Below are 23,379 nucleotides of genomic sequence, written 5' to 3' on the forward strand. Positions count from 1 at the left end.
GGTTAGATGGAGATAGTAAGAGATAAGGAGAGAGTAAAAATTAATGGTCGATTGTTGTGATTTGCTTGACAATCAATTCTATGATTGGCTTGAGAAAAACTTCATTTCGACTCGGTGATCAATTGGTTAAGTTTCGGTGATTAAGAAAATGTCAAATTTACGAATTAGTGTTGATATGGATTATTAGTTATTGATTTTTTCTGTTTTTGGTTGGATGATTTTCGATTTAGTTTTGATCTTTGACCGGAAATTTTGGTCCAGTGTCAAATTGGAAAAGTAGAAAGAAAGTTGTAAGTTTTTTTTTAATCAAAATGAAACATTTAATTTAAGGTTAATCGAAAAGCATCAATATCTCTCTGGTGGTTCTACAATAATAAAATTACATCTTTAATCCTTCTGGTAAACTAGTGTCTTCTTCAAATGATCCCGTTCCCTCTACGAATTCCTCGTACGTGCTCTTCTCTTTGAACGGTCTTTTACCAAGAATTTCGATCATATCATCGCGATTAAGAACCTCTCTTTCCAAAAGCCTTTGTGCTACCTGAAAGAATTACAAGATAGAAATAGTTATTATTCCATCATTATGATAATAGCAAAAGAAAAAAAAGAGAGAAAATTCTGCATCAATTTACCTTTTCAACATCTTCTTTCTTTTCTGTTAATAATTTGATTGTTCTATCGTAGGCTCTTTGAACTAAAGCTCGAGCCTCGTTATCTATCAACTGTGAAGTAGCTTCGCTGTATGGTTTGTCCACTACAAGTTCACCAGGTTGTGGCATCTCGAAGGATAAATTTCCAACCTTTGAATTCATACCGAATTGTACAATCTGTGCATAAGCGTTTTGTGTCACTTTTTGAAGATCATCTTGAGCACCGGTGGTTATTTTGTTGAAGAAAATTTGCTCCGAAGCGCGTCCGCCCAAAGTCATACACATTCGATCAAACAATTGCTCTGTTGTGTACAAATATTGTTCCCGAGGAAGATTCATGGCGTAACCTAGTCCTTTACCACGAGGGATAATCGACACTTTTAGTAAAGGGTCAGCGTGTTCGAGGAACCAGCCGACAACCGCGTGTCCAGCTTCGTGATAAGCGACTGTTTTCTTTTCTTCTGGCTGAAGAACTTGAGTCTTCTTTTCCATACCAGCGACAACTCTTTCAATTGCAGCCTCAAAGTTTTTCAAAACAATGGTCTTACCAAGATCTCGAGCAGCGATAAGCGCCGCTTCGTTGCAAACATTTGCAATATCGGCACCAGTGAAACCTGGTGTTAGTGCTGCAAGTTTACGAGCGACATCATTTTTGTCCAGATCAGTTTTCAGGGTTTAAGGTGAACCTTGAAAATGGAAGCTCGACCTTTAATGTCTGGAGCAGAGACATAAATTTGACGATCAAAACGACCTGGTCGGAGAAGAGCTTTATCAAGAATATCACTACGATTAGTTGCCGCTAGTACAACTACATTAGTTGTCGTATTGAAACCATCCATTTCGACTAAAAGTTGATTCAATGTGTTTTCTTGTTCCGAATGACCACCGACATTTCGTCCTCCTCGCTTTCTACCGACTGCATCAATTTCATCAATGAATAATATACAAGGTGCATTTTTACGAGCCATGGCGAACATGTCACGAACACGAGATGGACCAACACCGACAAACATTTCCAAAAATTCTGAACCATTAACCGAGATGAAAGGGACATTTGCTTCACCGGCAGTCGCTTTTGCCAATAAAGTTTTACCAGTACCTGGAGGACCAGTAAGCAAAGCGCCTTTGGGAATCTTAGCACCAAGTTCGGTGTATTGTTGAGGATTACGAAGGAAGTTGACAAATTCCATGATTTCAATCTTTGCTTCCTCACAACCAGCAACATCTCTGAACTTGACACCAATGTCCGTTGGATTAATCACTTTGGCCGTAGATTCTCCCATTCCAAAGATTCCACCACGACCTCCCATTCGTCCTCCCATCATGTTTCGAGATTTAGAGAAAAAGTAGAACATACTACCGATGATTATCATAGTAGGAAGGAAACTGAGAAAATCTCGACTGTTTTTTGAATGAAAGAGAAAGAAAGAAAGAGAAATTAACATTTTCTCATTACCAATGGAAATGAAATGAACTTGATGAATTTCATCACGAGAATCAAACATCGTAATTGTTACTTACACTTCCATTTCATTTCTATAAACAACAGGAACATAATTTGAAGGTTCAATACTCATTTCGGCTTGGATATTTTCCAGATTACGTTCAAAGGCATCGACACTTCCGATACTAAACCAAAGGACGGAAGTTGTATCTGCTTGAGAAGCATCGGAATAAAATTTAACTCGAACCCATTTCTTGTTGACTACCTCTAACTTTTCAACGGTTCCTCGAGCCAAATGATTGTTGACAAAATCTTTCCATGAGATCTCTTTGTATCTCAACTCATTGAGAACCAATAAACCCAAAAGAGCTGAAGCTCCATAGGCGATATAAGGTAAAGTCTTATTTGATCCTGATGATCCTTTACCACCGCCGAAACTAAAATCCCATTTCCAGGTATATTTATTTTGAGAAGATGAGGATGATGAGGAAGATGAAGACTTTGCTCGTGATGAGGGTTCAAAAACAGATTCTTTTCTCTCACTACTACGTTTAGCTGAACTCGATTCTCCAGCAGCTTCTTTGGTTTGATTCTCAGTTGGTGTTTTCTTATCTGTAGAGAGAAACAAAATGGCGTCAATAAAGAACATTCAAAATTCGACCAAATCAAAGTCACATCAAAATCACTTGAGAAAACAATTTAAGACACAAACAAACAAATAAAATAAAATGTCACCAACTCACTTGATTTACCAAAAAATTTCTCAAATCCTTCCGGTGGCTTATTACAAAATGACCTCCACTGGGCAATCAGTTTACCCAATCTCGATGATGATCTTAAATGATGATGATTATGATAATGTGAGAGTAAATTATTTAAAATCTAAAAAGATGCAAACATGATAAATAATGGAAAAGAAAAAATTAACAAATCAATCAACACAATTACCAATAGAAAACAATAAAAAAAACAAGCAATGAACATGAAGAAAATGAGAAAATCCAAAAAAAAAGAGACAAACCTGACATCGTCTTGGATTAAGTGGTAATAGATTTCTCATTAATAATCTTTCATAATTACTAACACCAAGATAGGCCATAATTAGAGATTTTAATTATTTCAATTAAACAAAACAAAAAGAGAGAGACAAATTAAAATAATCCTAAATTAATTAAATCAACACAACATATTGACTATCATTGCACTTGAATGTTTATAAAAATGATGAAACCGATCATAGGGATTGTATATAAAGTGAATTAGGTAAATTACTTTTTTTTGTCATTAAATTTAATTCAGTTTGAGGTTGACTTGTGTTTAGATACAATTGTTCACGTCAATGGGGATATTTTAAATTTACAAATTGAAGTGAAATTGGTTAATAGAGTTGAAGATGATTCTGTTTACAGTACAATCGATAGTTGGTTAATTGTTTGAGCTTTGATATTGATGGCAAATCAAAATGTCCATGGATGGGAATTCATTGTTTAACAATTCAACTGTTGAGGAAACTTTTTGGAGTAAAAATTTTGACGGTAAGAAGTTGATCAATTTGATTGTTCAATGGGAATTATAATCGATTTTGTATTGATTCAGTTATTTGGGATGTGTTTCTTTTCGGTTCCATTGGGTTTTTGGTTCTAATTTTTGTTCTAGTTTCCGTTCTGTTGGTACTTTATATTAGAACTTTGGACAAATGGGTTAAAGAGATTGAGAAAGCTCGACAAAAAGAAAGTAAGTTTATCCAATTAGTTTAATCAATCAATTTGATTGTTGTTTCAATCGTTGTTTCACTTTTTCTAACCATCATCAATTAAAGGGCAAAGGGTATTGGCTAATCAAATTGATTCTGGTGCTGGTTCTTGATCATTGATCGTCTTGATTACAGATTTTATCAACATCAGTGGCTTTTTATAACTATTTTTAGGAAGATCAGTTGATTTACAGGTTAATCGGATAATTTCAATTAGTTCAGTTATCTCCTTCCGTTGACTTGAACCCATGGATCTATAAGATGTCATTACAATATTGGTTAACCAAACAATCAGTCCACTTTCAATGACCAATATTGTCAAAACTTTGGGTATTCTTGAACAATTCTTGATAAATTGAATAATTAAAATTCTGTCCAACCAATCAACCCATTTACTTGTAAATATTGATAAAATGTAATTGAATAAATTGTTACATTTACATATTTCAAAGTCTTGTTCACTTCGTACCGATCTTGCCAATAGATTTAACACAAAACGTTGACACTTTTTCCATTCTAAATCTTTGCTTAATAATAGATTAATAAATAGAGATGATATTTGATCACAATCAAATTTTGGTTTAGCGGTGACAAAATCTTTCAGCTCATAAAACATTGAATCCTTTGGTGTATCAATTGTCTCAATAATTTTAACCAATAACGATGTTAACAGGAAAGGCATCTTTTGATTAGGTGAGGACATTGAAGCTCTAAAACAATCAATAAAATGAGTCCAAAAGTAAACTGCTGATAGTGATTTAGAGGCTTCCAAATGGAAAAGTAATCGCTCCAAAACCAGGTAACTTAAATGTCTCATGGAAATGATTTCACTTGATGTACCAACGAGAGCGATTGAAAGACCAAACGATTTGATTATTTGATTACAATTAACAGCATTTTCGGGTCCAAGTAAATGGTATAAAGAGGTGAGAATATAACGTGGATCGTATAAATCTGGTCGATCTTCATGGTGATCATCAGTTAAATCTAATGAAAGATCAAGTGGAAATTGTTCCAAGGTTTTAATCATTTGATCTCTTTTATATTGGCCCATGACATGGTTTGATTTAGGAATTTGAAATAGAGAATGTCGAGTATCACCAATGGATGCATAGAAAATTGGAGCAGCTTCTCCCCAAATGAATGGATTGTATTTTAAAATGGACGATTTTCCATCAAGTGAATCAATTTCTCTCAAAATATCAACATCTTTCTTGGATAAAGTTGCTCCATATTGACCGAGTAAAGAACCGAAACGATTCATATTACCAATAACACTCTTCGATCTGTTGGTGTAGAAAGGAAAGGAAAATGGATTAATTAGTGAAAAAAGAAAAAAAAATTCAAAAGAAAATATTAATTCTCACTTAAATTAGTTGAACAATTAACAATGAAAGGGAAAAAATTAATCAAAACAAACAAGCATGTGAAAAGAAAGAGAAAAAGAAAGAGAAAAGAAAAAGCTCAAAATCTCAGCTAATCATCGATTCTTCAGCTGCGCCGATTTTTGAAGAATAGTAAAAAACTCTACCAATAGATGGCGTTCAAAATCCAAAAGAAAATCTAATCATCAACAATTAATTAATTTCTAATCATCAATTGACTAATAAAGACAATAGAAAATTTTGATTAGTTTTAAATTCAATTTTTTAAATGATAGATAATTAAACAGAAAATTCTTTCCAAGATTCAATCAAAATTGATAAGAAACAAAATGAATTGATTGGATTAGAATCCGAAAGTTAAGAGCAAAAGTTAATCATCTTGATTGTTTCTCGAAATTACAACAATTAAGATGATAAAAAAAACAATCGAATAAATAAAAAAGTTAACTAATTGTTAATCTAAATAGATGGCGACACAAAATTCAATTAAATTGAATCACGAAAAAAAGATGAACCATTGAGGCTGCTCGAGCTATTAAACGAATAGGAAAAACAAGAAAGTTAATAGTTAACCGGTTAAGTTTTAGTTGATTGTTACCAACAGTTTAGATAAGTTGATAATTTGTCCACAATCAACATGATACAACAACAATTAACACCTACGATCATCAATAATCATCTTAATTGTGAGAAAATTGCAACAACGATGACAACAATTAACTTATTTCCTCCACCATAATAATAAAGTGTAACCAATTTATTATCAAACCAACAACAAAAACGGATAATCACAATTAACGTAATTTTTAATTGTGCATGTGTGTGTGTGAATTGTGTATATTGAATATAAAACTACAATATGAATCTATCATCTTTAATCAATTTACTCTATATTTCATTTGGCTTAATTGTTTTACTATTAACAATAAGTATCAATGAAATTAATTGTAGAGACCATGAGATTTCAACTGCCGGTGATAAATCAGCTTATTTACCCTGTGAGGTTGATTTTGTTAATTGCGGTGAAATTTATTTCATCACTTGGTCTAAAAATGTCTCAAATGAATGGCAAAGGGTTTATTCATATTCTCAGGGATACCAAAAAGCCCTCGGGTCATTCAGTGGGTCACCTGAACGGATATCAATGGATGACACCAATATGACCACCACTGGAATTGCCTATTTGTGGATAAAAAATTTAGGATTACAAGATGAAGGGACATATAAGTGTGATGTTACTTATGTCCATGGTAATTGTCCATCTTTAACATATTCAAGATTATTCACCTTGGGTAAGCAATTAGTTAATTGTTCTATCTTCATTTCGATCAACTTGAGATTCAATTCAATTCAATTCAATTCATTATCATTAATTTTCTGATGAACTTAATTTTCATCTCTTTCTATTATTATATTGGAAAGTTACAGTTTATTCATCATCATCATTTCCTTTTCCTCTTTTTTTTCTGTTGTTTTTTGTATCAGTTTTTAATTGTTATCAATTAATAACCTTCACTTATCACCAACTAAACTATCATTGGATGAGTTTAATTGTAATCAAATGATTCAAATTTATCTCTAAGCAAAAAGTTAATCACTTTAATCTGATCAATTTTTTTTCGCTTCGTTCAATGTTAATTATTATTATCATGATGATTTTATAATTCAGCTCATAAGAGTTTTTCATTTATCATGTAATATGTATTTCTCATGATGATGATGAGATAATAGGATTATCTTGATTCATAATAATTCAGATGAAGGAGAGGAATAAAAAAGTTCTGAAATTGATTCAGAATTGAGAAAGTTTCTGTTTGTTATTCCGTCGATTTTGATTATTAATAATTGAACATTTACTCATGATATTAATCAGATTAATTTGAAATATTTTTCGAATTTGCAAATTTAATTTCATTCATGATTAATCATTACAAGTAAAACAATTAATGACAATCAATATTATGTAATGAAAGATTGTAATAATAAATGTTTGTTGTAAAGTTAAATTGTCAATTCAATTATTGATTATCGATTAAGGAATTGATATAACCTGAAGCGTGAGAGCGTTTAATTAGCATGAAGATTCAGTAGCCCAAGAATGATGATGATAATTATTTAAGTGTATAAACAATTACCAAACAATTTAGAGGATAAAGATAATCAACATTTAACTTTTTTCTCCATTGGCAATTTGCCCGAGAAAGAAAAATTAAAATCTAACCAACAATTTACTTCTCACACTTACATGTATCATTAGTGTGATTATATTAATTATGAATAATAATAATTTCCACCATAAATTTCATGGTAAATATAGATATTACCGCCACAAGAATCAATTGAATAAGATTTAGGAGAGGAGGAAAAGTTTTCTCCTCTTGCAACAATTAACTTTAATTTCTTGTTTAGCCTTAATTAACTTGATTTGCGCTTCTTTAGGATTGAAAACTTATCCAATATCTGATTAGTTGTTACTCATCGCCATCATGAAAAGTGAATTAAGTTAATCATCTTATTTATGTTGATGAATGATGATAATCATTTGCAATTGAAATGATTAGATTGCAATTTAGTATGAAAAGCAAGAGGAAAAAATAGTTTACAAGATTGTTTTATATTCATGAAGACAAGATTATTGTAATTGAGACTCAATGTTCATAAGTGTTCATGATGATTAAAGATGAGGTTTCTAGTTGAAGCTGAAAGAAGATGAAGATGAAATAAGAGCCGAAGATGTATCATCATCTTAAAAGAAATTAGGATGAAGATGATGATCATCTTCTTTGCATAATAATATCATGTACCATTCTCATCATCATCATCATCATCATCATCCTCATCATCTAAATGAATGAAAAAACAACAACAACAAACAAGGAGTATTCATTTTGAGCTTCAATTGGAAAGTCGAGGCTAAAAAACTTGGCTCACAATTGAAAGTTTTACAAGTTTTTCAAATATCATCCTCATCTCTTTGGGTCTCTGTCTCATCATCATCCTCATCCTCATCCTCTCATCCTATTGACAAACGGATATAACAAAAGTGATCCTTTGTGTCAATCCCTGTTGTCGTTATTTGTTGTTGTTGTTTTTTTTTCGGGTCCTCTTCAATTTCCTAATTTCCTCATTAAACTAACTATCAATTGCCAGTAAATATAAATGTTCCCAACCTTAATCAACAGCACAATTAACTGAACTCTATTGTACATCCATGAAATTTATATGATACAATAACTTTGATTTTTTTTTCTTCTTCATATCACTGAAAATGCCAACACAAAGTTAATTAGCACAATTACAATTATAATTACATTTCTACTTGACTTTGGATTAGCTGAAAGTTTTTGCTTTTACTTTTGTTTTCCAACAATCATCGTAAGTGTCGTCGGCTCGAGTTGACAATTAGAACATTTTTCTTTCCAATGGAATCCAAAAACCAACAGGAAATAGTGTCAACAGTCAATGGTGAATTAGATTGAAGTGTGACTACTGATTACTATTAACATAACTTTCATTTACTATTCTTTTGCCTTAAGTTGAATTTTTTTACTTCAATGTTACTAGTAAATTCAATAGAAACATTTTCCATGACAATGATAAGTGTGTGTACTTCATAATAATAATAACTTGATGTATCATGATGAACAAGAGGAGAGAAACATGATGATGATGAGGATGCTAAAGATGAAGAAGCTGATGTAATGCATTTTTTTTAATTCTCATTTGAAGAAGACAAATGATGATAATCACAATGAGACACGATTATGAAATTCAGTTAGTCTATAATATCCATTTAGAATTTGTATCCTAAATAATCCTCGAATTACTATTGATATTATTTTCTTTTTACTCACAAATTGATTATTATTTATTAACTAACACTAATTATCTTAATCACACGCTGAATGTTATTTAATCCATATATGTTTAGGGAAACATGATTAATTTGGTTGATTAGTTTCCACCTCAACCTTATAAATGGATGAACAAAGTTAATTGTGAAAAATTGGTTTTGAAAATATACCTTTTCGTAGTAATAATAATATTGATTAGTTACTTTGAATTCACGATTGTTAAGGTTAATTGATTATTCAAGGCACGAAAATCAAGGTGAATAAATAAGATGAGGAAAAGTTTGAGAATTGGTTGTAATCCTTTTTCTTGGAGTTTTTTTTTTCCTCATTTCCATTTCCTTTTTCAGGGTAAACAGCTGAAAGAAATTGAAATGAACATGATGAAAGTTTAAGGTGTATGGATAACACATCTAATATTAACCTCTAATTGATGACTAGGGGAAGATGAGAGAGTGAGAGTGAGAGAGAGTTTTCATCTTTAATCTTTATCTCTTTTCATAAGTTAATGAGAGATTGTTACAAGCTAAGTGAGGAAGATGAGATGATGAGGATGAGGATGGAAAAGGAAAACAAAGGATGAGGAAAATTTTCGTTCCATCCTCAGTAGACAATGCAAGAGAAATGAGAGAGGAAGATGATGATGATGACAAGATTAAGATTCTGGTAATTGTGGTAATATCATCTCTTTGGAAAGGTTAAAGCCTTTTACCACAAGAATCCAATAGACATATTGATTGACATGGAAATTGTTTGTTTCTGGTTCCTGTTTCAGAGAAACAACTTTTCGGTGTTAGAAGACAATCCCAATTATCCTAAAGATGATAATGTTTATCATGATGATGATAAACAATCGTGATCCTTAATAGCAACTATGATTAGATTATTACCCTTATATAATGGGAATTACCTTTATGATTAGCGTGAGATTGAAATTATTTTGATTTGGACAATTTTATATTGTTATTGATTGTGTGCTACTATTATGATAATCAATTCTCATTATGATTTACTAATTGTGACCAGTAAACTAAAATCAATCATGATAATTACTTTTAATATAAACAAACTTTGATTTAGTTTCCTTGTGTTGCCTGAAAATAAACAAACTAAATAATAATTGACTTTGAATAATGAATATATGAAACTGAATTAACTTAATCAATGAATGAAACATTGATGACAGTTAACAAATTATCATCTGATTATGTTGAAATCTTAACCATAGTTAATTGTAATCAACAGTAATCATTAATCATTTTACAAGAAAAAATATAAACATTTCAAGTTGATAATAAAACATTTTGAACTTTTTTTTACGAAAAAAAAACTGACAAACTTTGTCAGCTGATTGATTGTTTACAATTAACTATTATGCTAATTAATAATGAATTTAAAACCAATTGACTTATACAACATGAGCAATTAAGGTTCACTAATTAAAATTCAAGCTCTTTGCAATTGAAATTTAATTATAAATTGAAAGTAAAGTAAATTAAATTAATTTGCTTAATCAAATGTTTAATCTGATTGTCAATCTAATGTTCATGGTAGATGAAGCAAAAAATTAATATTAAATTGTTCATTTTGATCTGAATTGAATTGAATTGAGTTGAATTTTTTTCTTGCATGAACTACTTAATTGTTATTACAATAAGAATCAGGTACTAATTGTTTGTTAATGATTCAACTTTTACAACAGTTAAACCAGGGGAACCTGTGATTAGGATTAATGGTGAACCATTGGAATCAAAGTTACTGTTGAAAACAGAATCAAGTGATAATCTTCATGGTGATAATTCAGGGACAACAAATGCCCATGTGATTAATGAGAAGAGTGAAACAAGTGATTGGAGTGAAGGTCAAGAATCAACACCAATAGTGTATCAAGTTGGCCCTTTTGCTGAAAGTTCAACTGTGACCCTTGAATGTTCAACAACAGGAGGTCGACCCATTCCAGAGGTAAAATGGTTCAATGGATCACGACCACTTCGATCAAAGGTCAACCTATTCAATCGGGAAACAGGGCCGAGTGTAACCTCAACCATTCGTCTAGTTGTCACTCGAAATGATGTCGGTGTCAAATTGGGCTGTAGGGTTTGGAATAATGCGACCAAAGTTCCGTTAACCAAATGGATTTCACTGGAAATTCATGGTAAGTCAAAACACCAAAGAATCGAAAAAAAAAATACATAATCTCCCTTTCTTTTCACTTGATCTTTATTTTTATTCTGTTTATCTTTCTTATCATTATCTCTCTCTCTCTCCAATAACCACTTCCCCTCCCATCATTTTCACTCCCAGTCTGTCAAATATAATAACTTATTCTCTATCTTTATCAATTTTCCTCCCCAATTCTTTCGGTATATACGCTCACGAACTCTCATCCTCATCTTCCACCCTCCCACTATGTTATTGTTGTCAAAACGGTGTAAAGAATATATCTATCGATACAATCGATTATCAATAATATTCATTAAGCACAATGAGCATTGATAATAGATGTTAAATCCTGATCTATTTAACTGGTGTCTCTCCATGAGTGTAAATGTGAATGTAACTTTTTTTTTCATAATTTTCTAGGTTGATTGAGCTTCTGATTGACAGTTACAATCCACAGTTGGGTGTTACATTTATACAGAAATAATATTAGAACTTCTCTCTCTTTCTCTTTCTCTTTCTCTTTTATCATCATAATTGAATGGAAAAGGTTACAATACAATGATGATGATGATAATTGACAAAAAAGTCTAAACCTTAACAAGATGAATGAATTCATTTTCAACTGAACATTATCAACAATCTGTACACAGAGTTGATTGCTGTTCATTGAGCCTTTCATTAAATCTACATTGTATTATTATTAAACTTTTTGGCTTATCATCTCCTTCATCCTCATCATGATCATTATTTTCAATCTAAAATCTCCACACAACAATCAAGGATAATGATTACAATTGTAATGTAACAGTAATAACAAAAATATGAATCTTTGTGTATTTGAATTAGTTTTTCAGTTCGTGCTGAAAGATGAAACAAAATTAACGAGTTAATCTAAATACATTTAGAGTTTGTTTTTTTATTACTCTTTATTACAACACAATAAACAATCTAATTGCTTATATTAATAATTGATTAAAATATTGTATCATAGTTGAGACATTCAAGTTTGAAGGGCAAATTTTGTATAAGAGATTGACTTTGGTCATCTCTTGACCTTTCCTATTACTATCATGAAATAAGATATTGTAATACAACTTTGACCTTCCTTTTAATTCATATAATGATTACAATCAATAGGAAATGTGATTTCCTTTGAATTTCCAATTCGTGATTTAAAAGATCCAACTGAGTTAACCTTACATGAGGAATCTATCAGAATATCGAGCAAGACAAGTTGATAAAAAATAATAACATCTATTAACACTAGAATTGGCTTCATGATCAAATGAGATACAAGGAAAAAAGTTTTCTCTCTGTGTGTTTAACTTTCTCTCTCTCTCTTGGTACATAAAAGATATACAGAGATACATGTAGTGATAGCTAAAGCTTTCGCTAATGATTAACTCCAACACGCAACTTTGCAAAAACTTCATTGATAATAATCATCATCCTAATGATTGTATGTGTGTGTACTAGCATCCAAACTATGGATACTGAAGGTTGAAAAAAAAACAAGGTATTAGATATGAAATTATGAAGAAAAAAGTAAAAAAATAATAACAAAGTTACATGATTAGAGAGGTTGAAAAAAACAACAACTCTCGATACACATATCATATCATATTAAGAGTTCTAATGTTATTAATATATTAAACATGCATCCAAGTGATTGAAATGTTAGATGAGAATTGAAATCAATCAACAAAATGAAGAAGCGTGATTGTAGAAGATGATAGAGGGAGAGAGAGAGAGAGAGAGAGAGAGAGAGAGAGAGAGAGAGAGAGAGAGAGAGATGGATATGGAGATGGAGATTAGGGTGAAGATGAGATTGAAAATGGAGTGAAGAGACAGAGAGAAAGAGATAACTTGAGTAATTGGAAGAGATGATGAAGAAGAAAATTATTATGATTAGAGAAATGGAAGAGAAAATCAAACAAAAAGAAGATAATGATGAGGATGAAGATAAGATGATGAAATTTCTGGGTGCAAAAAGAAGGTGAAGGGAGAATGAGGGAAGAGAAAGAGAAGATGATGAGGATGAAAAGGAGAGCGAGAGAGCAAAAAGATTGTCATATTATTAATATAATGAGACCTTACACGAATGATGGATTAGATACATTTTCACAATTCGATTTACCATTTTTGATGATCAAGTTAATTGAAGTGAGTGATTTATTTTTGTAGCATTTTCGATGTTGCATTTGCTTTTTTGTCTTTTCTCCTGATTTAAGCCCAATTCCATCCAAAGGGCAACTTGCTGTTCATTGCATCAACTTTTTGCATGCTTGAATCTGAAGAAAATGATGAAATGAAGTCAACTGAAAAGCTAACAGATGATGAGGGAAAAATGTAACAATAAAAATGATACACCGATAAACCATCAGTGTATATGCAATAAGATGATGAGTATGAGTAAAAAAAACACCAAATGAATTCACATTAATCAAAAGTGATTAGTGTAATGAGAAAGAGAGAGAAAGGGAATTACAATTTACCTTGAATTAGCTTCTAGAAGCAAATTAATATCAACTGAATGTTATTTAATGATGACAATTGTGATTGTTGTGCATAATTTTGTTTCCCTCATCCTCATCATCAGCTAAATTACAGCTAATCAATTGTAATCAATCATCTTATGCATTGTTACTCATTAATTATTGTTATCATCATCAACAATCAAATCTATTGTATCTTATGGTTATGATACGATTACAATTATAGTCTAATTTAAGGAGGGATAAATTTCCTATGGAAATAAATTTCCAAACTTCTCTTGCTCTTTTCCATTTCATGCTCGATTTTTTCCCTATTCTAATCCGCAAAGTTCTGAGTGGAAACTCATTTTTTGCATGGTTAACAATTTGTTATTCTCTCTCTCTCTCTCTCTCTCTCAATCTATTGCAAATACTTTGAATACCATTGAATTTGTTTCATGTTATTATCGTGATATTTATTAGCCTGAGAATTTATTTTATCAATTGAATTGCTATGTTTCAATTATTTTCATCAATGAATCACACTGAAGGGTGTGGACTGAAGGTTAAATGAAATGATGTGAATAATTTGCGTAATCAAACAACCAATGGTCAATCGTTAGAGCTTAGAATTGGTTAACTAATGGATAAAGAAGATAAAAACAATAAGATGACAACTTTTTGTGGTTAGAAAAGACGAAAGTTGTCAAGGTAAAATTGTGAATTGAATTTCGAATGGAAGAAAAAAGAGATAAACATAAGAATGATAGAATGATTTTCTTAGGTGATTATTATCGTTAGGAATTTTCTTTTCTCAATTTCTTTCTTATTTATATATAAATTTCTTTCCTTTAAGGCTTTTTCTTGATCTTTCTCATCTCTTTAGATATGAAACACTGACCTTAGCATTGGTCAATTGAATTGGCCAGAGAAAGAAAATAAAAAGGGTGGAGTTGGAGAGATGATAAGAATAAATTATCCTTATAAGAATGAGATGGATAAAGAGCAATACTAAATCTCCTCTCTTCTTAAAGATAAATCTAATTTTACTTCCTTCTTATTACTTTTCCTCTCTCTCTTGGTTTCTTTCTTTTCCCTCTCCACTTCATGATCATTTCAACATGTTCTTTATTCATTTTCTATTATTTTCCACTTTCGTTTTTCTACTTTTCCTCTTCCTATTTCTTTGGCTCTCTATCTCTCTTTTCTCACTTTCACGCTTTTCTCTAGTCTTGATTTCTCATTCTAATCATCATGTAATTATCTTTTTCTTTCTCAGTTAAACCCTTATCATTGAAATTGCGACGGCCCAAAGCTCCTGTTGTTTCTGGCGAAATGGTTTCATTGACATGTACCGTTGATGGAGCTCGACCTCCAGCGTCAATAGTTTGGTTTAACCGATCAGAAGTTGTCTCTAACCATCCACCATCATCAACAGAATTATCATCCGATGGGACTTACAGGTAAAAAGAAACTTGCAATTTCACTTTTTTTGTTGCATTAGAGTAAATTTAACATGTAATATTCAGAGTATTTGTTGATCATCTGTTAGAAGGGATAAAATTGGATTTATTCAAAAATTGAGATAATAATATTGAGTTTCAAGTGGAATGAGATTTTTCAGTTCTGTGAAATAATTTAAAATGAAACTCATATTTACCATGATGGAAAAAGATTTCAATCTTTTACTACTACTAGCATTATAACGTTCTCATTGAATGATATTTTTTTCTACTTTTATCTCAATCTCAATATCATACCTTTGAAGTAACTTAAACTCTGAAATATTTCATGAAGTTTTCATGCTATCAAATGATTCAGTTTATCAGAATGAGAAGGAGAGAGAGAAGAGAGAGAGAGAGAGAGAGAGACTAGAAAGTTCATCTTTACTGAAAATAAAATGAGAAATCAGTTCCAAGGTGGGAAAGGTAATCAAAGTGAAAGCAATTGTATTAACTTTCTTATGATACTTTTGTTCATTCAGTTGATTTTCATCATCAACATGTTGAAATTTTCCTTTTAAAAATCTGATCCTTACCTACTTGTGAAATTGAATTGAATTCATCATGATGATAACAGCATTTATCATCCAAAGAGTAAAAATAAAATAAAAGATATATTGTTTATCACTATTTATATGCTTTTATCTGTCAAGTTTACAGTTATATTAACAGGGTTATCATCATCAAAATCATCATGATGATCCATGAATATTGAACAAAATGTTAACAATTCAGTCAATATAAAGTTGAAGATGAATATACAATCTGATTATAAATGAATCGTATCAATTGAAATAATCATAATAATAGTAACTCTTGAAAACTTTAAGCTAAAACTTTTGACCCATACAGTTGAATAAGATAATTAGAATGCTAATTATAATCTTCTAACTAATTAATACAATAAGACAATTATTATGTTAACAGTTAATTAATTTTATTTGTCACTTTTACCATTTCAATTTACAGGGAATCATTATCAGGGAAAATCATGAATATGAGCACGAAAATAGTTCAGTAATTGTCATTGGTGTTTCAACTCTTTGCCAAACCTTTAAAACAAAGAGGTAGAGGGAGAGACACATGGAAGATATGAAGATGAGGATGGAGATAAGGATGAAAGATGATGATGAAAACAGTTTGACACTTCATTGACTTGCATGTAAACAAACTGACTGAATGATGAATAGATAAGAAAAAGTTTTCAGTCAAAGGCGAGAACAAGATGAGAAATGAAAAAAAAAGTTCAGACAGAAAAGAGATTCTCAAGATACTTGTCATTATGATGATAATGATGGTGTTGTCGATGATGAGGATGAGTGGGAGGGAAAAGACTCAGAGTGTGACAAATATTTGCTCACTAATACTCGTCGTCAACATCATCATGATGAAGGAAAAATTGTTCTCTTTTTTCTTCTTATTCTTTTTCCGCCCATGGAATTCAATGAATTCCTGCTAATCTTCATCTTCCATTGTAATGAATTGTATATTATGAAAAGGAAAATTTTCCCTCCATGGGTAATATAAACACCTTCATTTACATTTATTTAAGATCAATGGAAATCATCATGTTTACACATTCTCTCTTGTAGATTATATTACCTCCATCATCATCATCATGTATCTTATTATTAACTGAGAATTTAATATTCAATGAGGAATCAAAATAATCGATATGATGGAAAATGAACTTGTTCATTTCTTTTTGTTCATTTTTCGAATCGATTCAACTTTTTTTTTCGAGTTCTAAATGAGAAACTTTCACATTCACTTTCTCCTCTTTTCAATTCAATTTCAACCTTTTCACTAAATCGAAACGATAATTTCATTTAATTATCAGCTAATTGAACTTTAATTGTGTTGATACTCAATTGCATAGGTTTATATTTTTCCCTGTGAGTTGCAACAATCAACCTAATGACTTTCTCAATTTACCACAATTAACATGATTATTAGACAACAATTATCATAATCTTTCATGTGGATAAATCATGTAATCGTATTTAAAATGATAAAAAAGTTTCTCTATGATTCAGTTAATTGTTAGTTGACTATTTAATTATAATTCAGTTGCATATTACAGGTTCTTAATCAATGATTGTTGGTAAAAAAAATACCAACTCAAGTATTACAACAATTTGATATGATTAATTTGATGAAGAAAATGATTAAAGTTAATTACAATTCAATGTTTCCATTGCAATTAACATGAACTCATCCGCTCTCCCTGATCAATTATTAACTAAATTATATTCACCCTAAAGTGATAATAATTAAAGTCACCGGTGAAATTTGAAATTGACCATAGTCCACCCTGAATATTTCCATGTAAAGTAGATGAATTTTTCATCGATATTGATTTTTATTTTTCTGATTCTTTTCCTCTATTAATATGAACTTTTTATGGACAAAATTACCAAATAAAATTGTGAACACTTTGGACTTCGATTGGTAAAATGATCAACCTTGATGATGAACTTGAACTCACCTGTAATGGAACCTGAATCATCCCTGAATTCTGATTCTGCTGATGAACATGATAACCTTTTCCATGGCGATGAACATCTCTCTCTCATAATTTCAAGAACATGGAGTAAACTTGTATTCATTGCATCACGTTATGATCATAATGGTGAATTTTTCTGCAAAGGAACCAATCAAATCCTCAAGGAACACAATGAAGTCCCTCTTATTGAAATGACCATGTTACAGGTATTATGTAAGTAGATCAAATTTTTTTTTCTCCTTCTTTTATTTCATCATTATCTCCATGAAACAATCATGAACATTGTTATTACTCTGATATTATTATTTTCGTACAATATCAATCTACTTATAAACACTCACGTAATTTAAGATTCAAAGGTAAATATTATTTTCTTGTAATAATGTTAACAACAAACTCTTTCCATGTAATTTACATGACAAAGACTTCATCTTATTATCATTCTGATTTCAATCAATTGGTTATCTCAATTTTATTCATGATATTTGTCATCTCATTGTCTCTTGTTGTTTAGTATGAGTATAAGTTTTGATTGATATGATTGAATTGTTAATCTATCCTTAATGATAAGTCTTAATCCTCAATTCATTACATGATACCAACTGAATTGAATTTGAAAATGAACATGGGGCCAATTGAATTGTCACTGTTATTGTTGTTGTAAATCATGTTCACAATCAACTGTTAATCAAACTATTAAAAGGATAAATCTCTAGTCATTAGTTTACCTCTATCTCCCTGTAGGGATTGAATTTAAATCGCTTGGATCTTAATGAAAATAATAATAATCGTGATTAAGATTATAAAGGTAACTTAGTGAATCTTTTTTTTATACTCTTCGTCTCTTCATTAATCTGTATCTTCATCAGGAAGAACAAGAAGAAGAAAAAAACTACTAATTCTCACCCTAGACACCTAATCGTACTCTCATCTTAATCTAGCTGAATTCGAATTGTATTAGAACTTTTTTTTCTATTTCCCCATGTAAACTAATATGTATTCAGTCACTAGATTATATCGATATTGAATCGAAGTTGGAAAAAGACTAATCAGATTGAAAGGACTTTAGTAAGAGAGGCAAAAGAAAGGGTATCATCATCATCGTCTTGATCCTTTTGTTTCATGGTGGAAAAAACTTTCGAGAGAGAGAGAGAGAGAGAGAGAGAGAGAGAGAGAGAGAGATACGGGAGTGTTTTCGAATGAGCGAAAAAAGTTCTAATTCGAGTAAATCTTTTTCCATCCTCATCCTTTATTCACATAAATTTTCATTCTTCTAATTGGCTTTGAATTTTTTTCTACTCTCTCATTGTCTTCTAAGTCTATCATCTTTTTTCTGTCATCATTGTGCCCTTTCCACTCTCTCTCTCTCTCTCTCCTTCTCCTCCTCCACCAACACTTTCCTCCTCTTACCCACCACCACCTCTTATTTAAATGAATTGAATTGAGTGAGAAACCGTATTAAGTAAATTATGTCACAATAGAAACAATTTGAATATTGATTTAAACTGAGTTACCACTATAATCATGATATAAATTCAGAATTTTAATATTATTTAAAAATATTTGCGATGAAAAAAAAAGAAATGATTAACTATTCATATTCAACTGTAATTATGATTAAAACTAATGATGAACAATTTAAACTGTTATATACACACACACACTTGGTTTTCTTGTTGTAAATTAATTGTTATCACTAATTGTTATTTAATGATGATTCAATTTAATCAGAAGAAAAACATTTCAATTTCAATTCTTATTAAATCCAATAGATTAATCATTAAATTAAATTAAATTGTTACCAAACACATTAATTATCATTACGAACTAATCTAAATTGCTGATTCCCTTGAACTTTTTTTTTGATATCTAATCAGTTGAATCATTAAACTCAATTAAGTATAAACCAATCAATTAACCAATATTATTATCAATATCAATCATTATTAACTAATGATAATAATTTAATTACTTTGATGATTCATCATCTCAATTAAATTGTTAACAAATTGTAAAATCCCGAGTAACAGTTTAACATAAAACAGATATTACAATAATTACAATATTAATCTAAATCGTCGTATTAATAATATCCGCTAATCAATATTCAACTAATATGGATTAGTTTTTAATTGTAATTTTAATCAACTAACAAGAAAATATCAATTCACTGACAAAGAGATGATAACAATGAAAAGAGAGAGAGAGAGTTACTCTTATACAAGAAGAAGCAATTTAATCCTTGATGATGATAATCTTTATCTAATCCTTTCACTGGAATCAGTATTAATCCATCCCCAAGAATAAGGATTAGAGGCTGAAAGAGTTGTGCAAGAAGATGAGAGAGACAGAGAGAGAGAGAGAGAGAGAGAGAGAGAGAGTAAACAATGAAGATAAGTGAGAAATGGGAAGGATGATAAACCGATGAGGATAAACATTTGAATACAATTCAATCAACACATTGATCAATATCAACATTGATCCTTATTTAATATGAATAATGATATTTACGTTTATCAAAGTCACATTTTCTATTCACTTTTATTCAATTGAATTGTCGACAATTTAACCCATTTATTTAAATCTCAATCCATTGAACCGATTTCTTTAATTGTTACAATTGTATCGATTACAAAATATTTTTTTACATGTTTCACTTTCTTGCTCAACAATAACTATGCATTGATATTCAATCGTATAAATATTAATATTTGCATTTGCTTGAAGCATTTCCCGGCTCTTCAAATTTTAAACATTTCAACCTCATGAATCTTAATTTTTTTATGCATGTATTACTTATTGTACACATTGGATTGAAATTCTAAATGCAATTATAATTGATTTCATTTAATTTGATATTCAGTTGAAATTTTAATGAAAATGCAATTAGTTATCATTAAATTTTCACTAGAAAATAATAACACTTTGAAACTTTTCACCATCCCGAGCATTCATTATGATTTAATAGTAATATTAACAAGATCAGGTTATAAGTTCATCAGATTTAACTATTGATTAAGTTAATCCTGTCAATCTTTTTCTTTAATCTTTCTCACTTTCTCTCCCTGAGCTTGATGATTTTCATTATTTTTGATTGATTCGTTTGAGTATTTATTAAACTTTTGAATATGATGATGGAGTTGAGGATAAGGGATGAGAAGAGAAATATGTTTAAAGAGAAAAGGAGAGAAAGAGTGAGAGATTTTTCTTTGACTCCCTCAACTCTCTCATCGATCGACATTGTAAATTGCCTTTACGCCTCAAGGGAAAAGGCTGAGTAAATTAATCGATAGTTTTGTTTTCCTCTCTCCTCTTTTTTTCTGGGTAAAACCAATTGCTCGGTTCAGTGGGTTAACGTAAAGAACCACCTTCCCCTGTCTCATGTAATGTTTATCTGAAATTCAGAACTTTTTTCCTATCGTTTCTCTCTCTATCACCATGCACCATGATCATCATTATCTTCATCCTCCCTATCACGTTTCTAACCTCGTCAATTCAGCGGGACCGTTGGGTTGATATTCACTTTTAACTTTTTCTAAAGTTTTTTCATTTATTCATTTCAAATGATTACCTTTGTGTATTTATCTCACCCTGATGGCTTAATCTTGAATATGATATTAGACTCTCATCTGATATTACAATTCATTTGAAAACTTTTATCTCCAATCTTCATGAAAATGTCCCCGGTAACTTTCATGATAAAATAATATTATAACAATTTTTATCTCTAATCCTTTTTGCCTTTTGATATTTTTCAACCATTTTCTTGGTAAAAGTATCAACTACTTTTGCTTCATGAATATGTAACTAAATTTACATGTCTACCTGAAAGTTCATGATAGTTATTCATTCAGATTCTAGTGTTATATCAATTTCTCTAGTTATTATTAATAAATTGCTCATTCTATGATGCTGATTGTTACTATTTTTGTTTCTCTTTCATTTAATGTAACTATTTAACTAATCTATTTGTTCATCATCCTCATCATCATTATCATACATTATCAGTTGAGAATATTCTGGTTACCATGGGAATCTCATGTTTCTATTTATCTGGATGAATCCTTTTTCACATGAATTTCAACTTCGTTAGTCGAGGTAAAAAAAATTCTTCTCTCTTGTCCTTCCTAAACTCACCTTCAGCCTTCAAAGTTCTGATCAAAGTGATAGAACTTTTTTTCCAACTAGCATCTCATGCATGAACATTCAGACAGAATCATGGAAATGATAACATGGTAATAGTTGCATTTCAAGTGCTACCAAACAAGGAAGTTGAAGTGATAGAGAGAAAAAAAGTTCCATCACAAAAATTGAATGGAAAAGTGTTGTTAAAGTGTCACTAAAACTGTGACATGAAATTCAGAAAATTGTGACGAAACATTGAAATTAGAATTTAATGTGAAAAACATGATAAAACTCTAAAATATTAGGAGAACTTTGATTATTCATAGAACTTTGTTTCGTTTTTCTTTGTTATCAAATACATAAAAACAAGATTCGAAACTAAAACTTTATCTTTTCCTCGAACTTGTTTGACTCGATGATAAGTATCAATCGACCAGAGAACTGGTAATGTTTATACTTGCTGATCTCTTGCCATTTAACTGGGTCAAGATTCAGATGATTGATAATTTGTCAAGTTACAAGAACAATTATCATGAATTTTTGAACAGTTCGATGAGGTTTTTTGATAAAAGAGAATATATTTTGACAGGGAACATGAATTATTATGATTTATATAAAATAGAAACTATCAGATGAAGATAAATTGAGAAGACAAGGAAGACAAAGTAAGAGGGTATTAATATATATTTAATAAGAAGATAAACTTAAAACTTGTAAGTTAATCTCTAAATGATACAGAACTAAAAGTGAGATGGATTAAGATTTTAATCCAATACCAATGTAAATATAAGAAGGGAACTTTTCATTCACATGTAACCTGATCTATTGATGTGCTAGATGACAAGCTAACAAATGATGACAGTAAACTTAGATTATCATGATGAGAAGGTGAAAGATTTTCATGATGAATGAAACCTGATGAACTTTCTTTGTAAGAAATTAAAATTTTCCTGTCTGAATGAAATTTCCTACTGATTATTCAATGTCATGCAATGTAGATAATGATGGAAACTTATTCAATCTTTATCGTTTACAATTGATATTATTTCTCCTGTCTCTTCATTTTAACTTCCTGAGCCTTCAATTTTCATTTCCAGAATTGAAAATCTATCATGAAGCCATGATGATGAAGATAAAGATGATTATTATTATCTTTTTTTTCTCTTTTTCTTTTTATCCTAAAATTTTAAATTATTAACTTACTGAATGCTGAAAGCGTGATGATAACGTACAGAATATGTACCTTAATCATGGTAATAATATAATATCTTCTATCTGGCTGGTTGATTTCCAGAATTCATCATGTTCCCTGTGAAAGGCACGATTTTCATCCTTCTCTTTGCATCAGAATCACATCAATATCAATTTAAACCAAGATGTTTGATAGAGAAAAGGAAAAAAATAATAATAAATATCCTGAGAATAAAATATTACTACAAAATCTATCAATATACTTTTCGCCATCATCATGATGGAAGATATTTTTCTTCTTCTTCTGTTCTTCAAGAGAATTGAATAAGCTGATT

The 23,379-nt window shown here is 30.4% G+C and overlaps 3 protein-coding genes across 3 annotated transcripts in view; 1 reads left to right on the forward strand and 2 right to left on the reverse strand.

Annotated features, from left to right (window-relative positions):
• Positions 1–295: 295 nt before the first annotated feature.
• Positions 296–3,316, reverse strand: LOC128392079 (AFG3-like protein 2). The gene is given in 6 exon segments (XM_053352060.1): positions 296–541; positions 633–1,321; positions 1,324–2,051; positions 2,172–2,706; positions 2,838–2,976; positions 3,116–3,316. Coding segments are annotated over 6 exon segments (2,331 nt in total). The 5' UTR covers positions 3,194–3,316; the 3' UTR covers positions 296–379.
• Positions 3,317–3,829: 513 nt separating this feature from the next.
• Positions 3,830–5,335, reverse strand: LOC128392080 (uncharacterized). The gene is made up of 2 exons (XM_053352061.1): positions 5,215–5,335; positions 3,830–5,133 (listed from the first exon to the last, which is right to left on the reverse strand). The coding sequence occupies exon 2, from the start codon at positions 5,109–5,111 to the stop codon at positions 3,933–3,935; it is 1,179 nt and encodes a 392-aa protein (XP_053208036.1). The 5' UTR covers positions 5,112–5,133; positions 5,215–5,335; the 3' UTR covers positions 3,830–3,932.
• Positions 5,336–5,798: 463 nt separating this feature from the next.
• LOC128391761 (hemicentin-2-like) overlaps positions 5,799–23,379 on the forward strand; it is a 75,783-nt gene continuing 58,202 nt past the window's right edge. The window contains exons 1-4 of the mRNA XM_053351707.1: positions 5,799–6,524; positions 10,786–11,238; positions 15,000–15,183; positions 17,808–17,941. Coding sequence (XP_053207682.1) covers positions 6,092–6,524; positions 10,786–11,238; positions 15,000–15,183; positions 17,808–17,941 — 1,204 coding nt within the window. The 5' untranslated portion in view covers positions 5,799–6,091. The remainder of the gene's footprint in view (positions 6,525–10,785; positions 11,239–14,999; positions 15,184–17,807; positions 17,942–23,379) is intronic.

This window comes from Panonychus citri, unplaced genomic scaffold, assembly GCF_014898815.1.
Source record: "Panonychus citri isolate SS breed McGregor unplaced genomic scaffold, ASM1489881v1 Contig00135, whole genome shotgun sequence".
Lineage (NCBI taxonomy): Eukaryota > Metazoa > Arthropoda > Arachnida > Trombidiformes > Tetranychidae > Panonychus > Panonychus citri.